Below are 8686 nucleotides of genomic sequence, written 5' to 3' on the forward strand. Positions count from 1 at the left end.
GCAATATGTAGTGTGGTACAAACTCTTTAAGTGTATCATATCTACTTTTCCTATCGGAATGGCCTTTTAGAATAGATGGTTCTTAACATGATATCAGAACTGCGGTTTTGAGTTTAAGTCTCGATCCTCCCCTGCATTTTCCCAATTATTATTCACGCTTATGTCGGATGTGAACGGGGTGTTAAGTGTATCAAATCAGTCTTTGGGTATAAATGGTCGGTTGCTACATTTTAACGCAAACAATGAGCGGCAATGATTTTGTTAGATGTCTTGGTAAAAAAAATTGATTTTGTTAGATGAGCAGAGACGATGAGACCAAAACAGCCTTTCTTTTTTATTCCATCCTTTGTGTGCTTCCTCATTTCAGTACTTTTTTTTAAAGATTTTCCACGGCAATATTTTGTAGAGTTTAACTTCGGTAAGACTAAGGTTAATTGGGACTAAACACTGAAGGGCTTCTGTAAAAAATGTTAATATACTATGTAAGAACCAATGCAACTTGCAGTTTCTCTGTAAGGTGCAATAGTAATAGTCTACTTTATTTCATAATTCCTACAGTACTAATCAATGATATCAGCAAGCATGTCCATACTTAAGACCCATGTTTCTTAGGCATTTGCTATTGATAAGTCGCAGTTTTTTAGTTAGAGATCAATCACATGTTAGCCATTGAATCTTAATCGGACGATAACAAATGAGAGATGAGAGAATGGGATGACCCTCAGATCTTAATCCAACGGCTTTGAGACGTCAATTAATATGTAAGGTTCATTTATTAAAAAACAGACGATTTGGAAATAGACACACCTATTTCTTATTATAGTGGTTAGCACTTTTGTCTGGTCCTATGGGTTCAGAGCCTCAGAGCTAATAATGAGTGAGGTGTCATGGACTGTTCTCTTCATTATCCAAAACGGATCATCGTGTTCATACATTAGAGAATACGGATGATTTCTTTTCGTATTATTGTAACCTTTCAGCTTGACACAAGGCAAGCACATTGCAGTGTAACTTTCATCTCTTCAGTATTGGGGAATGGGGATATTAGGGTTAGTCTCAAATTATTTCTTTTCGAAGAAAACTTTTCCCTCAAATTGTACAATAATGAAGCAGCTCCTTAGTCTTTTTCACATTAGCTCCATTCTTCACTCACCTTCCAAGCCATTATGCGAAACTTTGAGTCAAGAAGCTCCATTTCTTGCAGCAAGTTGGCTGGAATCCTATCCTTGGGTCTCCACCGAACCAAGGCAAGGTATCATAGGACGGCCTACCTGCTCCTATTTCTACTCAGCTAAATGCATGGATCGAAGTCGAACTCACAGAAGCTGAGCACCAGGAGGGCTTCATTCTTAAAGACCGTCCTCTGCTTATATACAGATTTTCGCCAAAAAAAAAAGGAGAGGTAACGATGATGCTGTCTAATCCTCTTCTCCAGCGGCTCGCAAGATGGTGCCCGTGGGTGCTGAGAGACGAGCCGAAGCAACCCGTCAAAGTTCTCGTCACCGGCGCCGCAGGTACGTAGCCCAATGTTCAGAACCTCGGACACTGAAACAACCATCCCAACCTGTCATTGCGAAGCTGTAAGTTGAAAACTGATCAGGACTTCAGAAGGACAAGAGTACAAGACCTCATAATCTTCCTTTGTCTGGACTGTTTTGCTTGCAGGGCAGATCGGGTATGCCATAGTCGCAATGATCGCGAGGGGCCTGATGCTAGGGCCCGACCAGCCGGTGATCCTCCACATGCTCGATCTCCCGCGTGCCGCGGAAGCCCTCGACGGCGTCAGGATGGAGCTGATCGACGCCGCGCTGCCTCTGCTCAGAGGTGCCGTTTGCATCATCTCGATCCACTTGCACTTTTCAGCTTCCTAGCTAGCTGAGTGCCTGAGTTCCGAGGCGTTTGTGCGTCGCCTCACGTGTTTAGTACTACAACATACAGTATTTTGTTGCAGGGGTCTTGGCGACGAGCGACGAGGCCGAGGCGTTCCAAGGCGTGAGCGTGGCCGTCTTGATCGGCGGGTGGCCGAGGAAAGAAGGGATGGAGAGGAAAGACCTGATCGCCAAGAACGTCTCGATCTACAAATCCCAGGCCTCTGCTCTGCAGCAGCATGCTGCCCCAAATTGCAAGGTGACGCGCCGGCACGGTTAATTCAAAGGGTATACTAGCTTAGCTAATTGCATCAATTTGTTGCAGGTTGTGCTGGTGGCTAACCCTGCGAACACAAACGCGCTCGTCCTCAAGGAGTTCGGTCCTTCGATCCCCGCCAAGAACATCACCTGCCTCACACGGCTCGACCACAACCGCGCCCTGGGCCAGGTCGCCGAGAAGCTCAACGTGCACGTCGGCGACGTCAAGAACGCCATCATATGGGGGAACCACTCCTCGACCCAGTTCCCCGACGCCAGCCACGCCACTGCCAGGACTGACCTCGGCGAGAAACCGGTGAAGCAGCTCGTCGCCGACGAGAAATGGTACTTCGCACAAGTACAATTTTGCTACTCCCTCCGTTACATAATTTTTGTCGAAATATTACATGTATGTAGATGCTTTAGAACAAATTTGAGACAAGAATTATGAAACGGAGGGAGTACGTTTTTCGAGTCTACACGCACATTTTACACCGTGGAGATCCCCTTTTAATTTCTTGTGCGCATTGCCAAGGCTGAAGGAGGAGTTCGTCAGCACCGTCCAGCAGCGCGGCGCGGCGGTGATCAAGGCGCGGAAGCAGTCGAGCTCGCTGTCCGCCGCGAGCGCGGCCTGCGACCACGTGAGGGACTGGATCCTTGGCACGCCAAAGGTCACTCCTAGACTATCTGCCTTCTCGTCCGCATCTCTTCTTCTCTAGCAGGTCTAGCACTATAAAGTTGTTCGTCAGTAAAACCTCAGCCTCTGGCTTTGATTCTCAATTCTCAGGGTACGTGGGTGTCCATGGGCGTCTACTCTGACGGCAGCTATGGCGTCCCCGAGGGCCTCTTCTACTCCTTCCCGGTGACCTGCGAGAAGGGGGAATGGTCTATCGTGCAGGGTGGGTGATCTTCCGTCCTTTCCAAGTTGACTGCATCTCATTTGCATGGCAGCACCATGGTCTTTTGACACAATCTGTTTCTTCGTTTCAGGTCTTCAGATTGACGACTTTGCACGCTCCAAGATGGAGGCATCGGCGAACGAGCTCGAGGAAGAGAAGTCCATTGCGATGAATATTCTCTGATCTGGAATAAACCACTTGTTTCACTGGAACAAAGCTGTGCATAGGATGGAACTACGGCCTCACGCTGAAGTGGACCTTCAGTTAGACCTTGTCGCATGACCCAGTCAATAAAGGTTTCATATACGCGCAAATTGCCTTCCATGTCAAGATATTGCAAATGCACGTGTGGAGAAAAGAAATAAATTGCATGCCGAGATGGTTGTCTTAGCTCAATATTTACAAGAACACACTGTCGTTAGTGGTATCTTCAAAGAATATAAAAAAAAAGTGGAAAATGAACAAACTACAGGTAAGCACAAAATCCTGAATCAACATTGTTGACTGCACAACATATTCAAAACAGTCATGTATACATCACAATTACAGGAATCATATATCTCGAGTTAGTAATTCCTTACCATGGAAGTTTCTTTGATTTAGATAAATAATTAGTGAAACAAACTGGAGCTGCAACTCTGCAACTTGTTTCTCATATCCGTGAACCACCAGGAATTACCTGTACCGTCAGCATCTGTTTCATTTGCTCCAGACCGTAAATTCCGTCGTTTTTTCTTTCACCATTGCAAATATTTACTTTCCAAATGCATGATGACCAGGCTCAGTTAATCGCTCAGAATTCTCTAGTTGTATCTACCTCACCTGAGCTGCCAGGTTTTCCTTTTGTGTCGTAACTGATCTGTTCACTGGTATTCTTTGGCAGATGCAAGACGATGGCATTTCATGGAAATCATCTCTGCCATGTCTTGTATCATCTGGCTCCCCCATAAGACCCCTCTGGATTTTCTTAACCTTACGTGAAAATACGTCCCAACCCATTCGATTCCGTGCCTGAAATAGTGCATTGAGCTTTTTCGCGTTTGGGCGAATAGTTCTCTTGTGCCCCATGTATCGCCTAGATTTGAAGGAGATAAAGATGGTTAGCATATTAAAAATAGAATCAGACAAGTATAAAATGAACAACCGGCAACAGATACAACTTATGCAAAGCATACTAGGTAGTACATTTATCACTAAGGCTAAAATTAAAGATAACTAGGATGCATGCAAGAGTGGACCATACCTCAAAGGCTCTTGTTTGCACATGCTACAATATAGTTTTGAAATGTATATTTTAGGTAATTCAAACATATCCACAAATAGAGGGGTGCATACCTTCGTCCAGCTAAAACCTTCGCCATGTTTCCATTATTGTTTGTAACAAAAACATCACTCTCATCACATACAATGAAGTCAATTGCAGCCATCCGTGAAGAGAAAGAAAGGAATGGTTTCAAATCGTCCCCAACAAGCATCTCCTTGGTGTAGAAGTTTGGAAAGAGTTCCCGCAGAGGTTTTAGAGTTTCTTCTCCCCCATATATTTCTCCAGAAGCAACATACAGGTAAGTGTCATTGCCAAAACCAAGAGCACGGAGCATTAAACCAATTTCGTGAGGAGTCAACAGACATTTCCCCCTATTGCGCTCATCCTCGGCACTCAAATCCTGCTAGGAATCAATAATTGTATCATTCAAAGATTGCACTAAAAGTCACAGATTCTTCGCGAGATCAAAATTTGCTGAACTTTGCATCTTGCTTGAGCTCTGAGATAGCTCTGTCATAACTCTAGTTTTGCTTACACTTTGTGGAACTGTTTGCACTGGTCTTACCCCAGGTTTGAAAGAATGGGGCCGGGGGCTTTGCCCCCTGATCATCTAAAAAAAGCTTGCAGTAAATGTGTCACTTGACCAAAGTTAGACCACATGAAACATTAAATTGGGAGCTATAATTTTCTAGACACGTTTTTTGAGGGAAATCCCCACTATGCACATTATTGTAGGTGCAAAAGAGAGACACAAATCATGACAAGTGGTCCTCAGTTTATGAAATATAGGCCTTAGTTTGACTCCCGAGTCTGAACTTTGACCATAACATTTTGGTACAATATTTTGTTAATTGTTACAAAATCATAATCTTAAGTGCTCTGACTGCAGAATAAATGGTGTCAATTTTGTGCAACAAAACCCACACATTGGTTGATTGATTATTGGTCAAAGGTTAAATTTATGCTGTCAAACTATGCCGTGGATTAAAAAATGAGGGAGTACAAAAGTAAATAATCTTAGTTATCAACTCATATGTAAGGAACATACGACAGGGAGATCTCACCAAGTTTCAGAGTCTTACAGGTAATGTATCCCATCGTTTCCGAATTTCAGCCAGTTCCTTTCGTTCTTGCTCACCACCACCGTAGTAACAGCCAGAAAATGCAAGCATGTCAGGTTCAAACCTAACAAGTGAACCAAAAATTATGTTTAGTAAGCATGTGAACTTTCAGGGAAATCTTCAAATTTTCATTTTGAAAGCAGAAAATTAACATAAAGAAGTAGGAAATTACCTCAAATGAATGGCAACATATCGTGAACTCATGAATCTCAGCTTCCATACCAATTTCTGGCCCAGAGTTTGTATGTCATTCGTAAATCTTAAAGCATGGAAGTTTACTCGGCAACGAAGCTTCTGCAATTCTTCATCAAGCTCATTGGAAAGCCGATAATCAAACTTAGTTAGTTGCAACGCCTACAAAAAATAAATTAGTTAGGTACTTAAGTTCCAGGCAAGTGCGGTAGCATTCTACATATTAAAATAATAATATAAATAACTAATAGAGGCTCAGATTTATTCCATATGTGTTTCCATTTAATACAGCTTTTAACACACATGTTGGAAAAGGAAAATAAGAAGATATTACATCAACTAAGAAACAATGCAGCCAAGCTGATCATGCAATGTGTAATGTTGCACCATCAGTTGTTTAGCTTGACACTCAATTGATTACACTGAAAAAGATGCTCAGTATGATGGTTATCTTGAAATAAAACGAAATAACGAGGAAGACAGAGATAAATCTACTAATCCATGAATACATGCAATTGACAAGGGAAAAAAAAACTAGCATTAGGTACTTGATCAATATGAAGCAAGCTTCACCAAGTTCCAAACAAGGGTGCTGGTCAAGTGGTCTGGTAGGCTACTTACTCGCCTTCGCATCAGGATTGGTAAAACTTCGTCAATGTAAAACTCAGGCATGGATTTTCTAGGTGCACGCATAGTCCACGGGAGTTTATCCATTGATGTCATCACCTCATAAGGGATCCTTTTAACAACAGTCACATCCTTTGATAGGTATGAAATGAACCAGTCCGCATCAAAAATGTCAGAGAACTCACTGCATATACACGGACAGTATTAGGAAAAGTCTATTTTTCAGGGCCAATCAAACATAGAAATTTTGATGTAATAACGAATTCTCAAGTCACCTGTCATCTTTCCAGAACGAGCGATGGTCTAACTCAGGTAGAACAAGTGTGGCATTCAAAATCCAGGCAACAATAACAGCATCTGTTATCTGAAAACTGAAGATCATAATGGTAATACAATGGATAATAATAAAACAAATCAATTACAAGTTGAAAGAAAATTATACCCCTATGCGCTGTTGGTTTAGGCCCCCGCTAGTAGCGATCAGCAAGTAACCAGTAGAAGCGTTCTCCGGCACAGCAGCTGAAAGATGAACATTGAGAATCTTGACATTGTAACCATTATAGGTCTTCACAATTTTATTTTAGAAGGGGGAAAAATTATTGATTAATTAGACTAACATCTTAATCTTGGGCTCCTCCGACTGCATCCGTAGTAAAAGCTGGAATACCTTGATTTCCAAATATCAATGGGTTCGTTGTTTCTAACCTTCACATTATCAGCATGGTAGAGCAATTGATTAGCACATAATTTATCTCATCATCTTGGCAATACAACGGGAACTGGACAGATAACTTGCAAAGAATTATGCATACACAGTGACTTTTAAAAATCCCAACCCCCAAATTAACTTTTTTATTGGTTGGTTCATTAGGAAAAATATGCATATCCGACCAAAAATGAGCTCTTCACTCAGTTTCTTCCCATTGATGCTAGGTTACGATGTGGCAGGTGTTTCTTTTTACAGGAACCACACTGAACAAATCACGTAAAACACAAGCATCCCCTCTCAATTCCATCGAATTATACAGTAAATCATCCAGGTTTCCACCAGTTACCTGATTGGACCGCCACCGGCTCCGTATCCGCGACCAGTCGGCATCGGTGACGATGTGTCCGGTGAGGAGTGATACGAAGCCTAGAACGAACAGTGCCGTGCCCAGGAACACTGGAGAAGGCTGTGCCCTCCTGGCCGTCTTCGGTGAGGCGGAGCCGACACCGGAGTGTGGCTTCGTCGAATCAGGCTTCCTCCCCATGCCCCGCCCTTATCAGCTCGCGCCCCACGGAAGAATCCTGGATGCAGAAACGGCAACCACGGCGCTGCCCCCCGGCCGCCGGAGTGCGAGCCGCTCCGCTAGATCGTGGAGGCGCGAGAGCTCGCGGAGGGTGGTGCGGCCATGGCGAGCGGAGGAAACAGTCGTGTGAACGGGGGAGCGGAGCGTGCCTGGGCCACTCCCCAGGGCCCCACACTCCCACAGACAAATAAAGGCAGAAAAGGAGGAAAACGCAATGAGCTTTTTTTTTTCCTAGACGCTAAGACGTGCAGCTGCACTATTTGCGTTGTTCGGGCGCACGCACTCGACGACGGTCCGATCCGATCCGATGGTTCAACATCTGGTTCTTTTGTCCTGATCCCACTGACCCGTACGCAATACGCTTGCCCCTTTCTCCTCCTCCGTTCTTCGTTTTTTCTCTCTCCCTTGCCCCGATCGTTTTCTCCTCCGGCGGTTGTTAGTCATGGCAGATTCGCTGCGCCCGCACAGGCCGTGACCAGCCACGGCCGCCCCCAATCCCCTCGTTCTCCGTCGTCTTCCCCGCACACCCGCCTACCCTTCCTCCTACTCGGGCACTCGGCAGACAGCGACGCCGTCCCGATCCGGCTCCGGATCAACCACCCCTAGTCCTCCGCCGCCTCTCCGCAGACCCGGTTGCACCTCGTCTTCCTCCTCAGCAGAAGGTGATGTCGGTCGCTGTGCTGCGCGCGAGGTGCTCCACGGCCATGGCCAGTTGGGCGCCGGTAGTGCCAGCCAGCCGCAGCGGGACCCATGTCCTCCGCCGTCTTCCCCACCCCAATCTGCATCGAGTTAGCCACGATTTCGTCGGCCGCTAGCCGTGGCAGGCCCTCGTCTCCAGACTATAGCCGCCTCCTTCCCGACCCTCCTACCCACCTCCTCCTTCTCGGCAGCGGCAGCTGCAAGCGCGTGAGGCGCTCCACGGCAATTTCATCCTCGGGGGCGTCGAAGACGAGGGCCGCCGGGGGTGGCATCCCAGAGTTGGCTAAGCTGCTTGGCTGCGTAATGTCGTAATCACTTGCTCTTATTTGCTTCCGTTGGAGATTAGTTATCCATGCGGTGCCGCTGCTAAAGTTGTGTGACCGTGTGATTTTTCACTGGTGAGGTCATGCATATGCTGCTCTTGTGGACCGAGGAAGTAGATGCCTTGGCTCAGTTCTGCAATCTG

General features: G+C 45.5%; 2 protein-coding genes across 3 annotated transcripts; one reads left to right on the forward strand and one right to left on the reverse strand.

The window, feature by feature from the left end:
• Nucleotides 1-1302: 1302 nt before the first annotated feature.
• On the forward strand, nt 1303-3339 carry LOC100822821 (malate dehydrogenase, cytoplasmic). Its single transcript, XM_003581455.4, has 7 exons — nt 1303-1514; nt 1666-1824; nt 1952-2127; nt 2194-2471; nt 2662-2797; nt 2914-3025; nt 3117-3339. The coding sequence occupies exons 1-7, from the start codon at nt 1409-1411 to the stop codon at nt 3206-3208; spliced, it is 1059 nt and encodes a 352-aa protein (XP_003581503.1). The 5' UTR covers nt 1303-1408; the 3' UTR covers nt 3209-3339.
• Nucleotides 3340-3372: 33 nt separating this feature from the next.
• LOC100835374 (O-fucosyltransferase 29) lies at nt 3373-7716 on the reverse strand. 2 transcript variants are annotated; one of them, XM_010241911.3, is made up of 9 exons: nt 7285-7716; nt 6847-6934; nt 6672-6748; nt 6505-6593; nt 6224-6413; nt 5583-5764; nt 5372-5474; nt 4361-4692; nt 3373-4100 (listed from the first exon to the last, which is right to left on the reverse strand). In XM_010241911.3, exons 1-9 carry the CDS (start codon nt 7480-7482, stop codon nt 3839-3841), a joined length of 1521 nt encoding a protein of 506 aa, XP_010240213.1. In that variant the 5' UTR covers nt 7483-7716; the 3' UTR covers nt 3373-3838. The 2 variants fall into 2 exon arrangements, with proteins under 2 accessions (XP_010240213.1, XP_003580282.1); XM_003580234.4 differs by having other exon boundaries at nt 3375-4100; nt 4361-4689; nt 7285-7712.
• Between the last annotated feature and the right edge of the window lie 970 nt (nt 7717-8686).

Source organism: Brachypodium distachyon, chromosome 5, assembly GCF_000005505.3.
Source record: "Brachypodium distachyon strain Bd21 chromosome 5, Brachypodium_distachyon_v3.0, whole genome shotgun sequence".
NCBI classification, from domain to species: Eukaryota; Viridiplantae; Streptophyta; class Magnoliopsida; order Poales; family Poaceae; genus Brachypodium; species Brachypodium distachyon.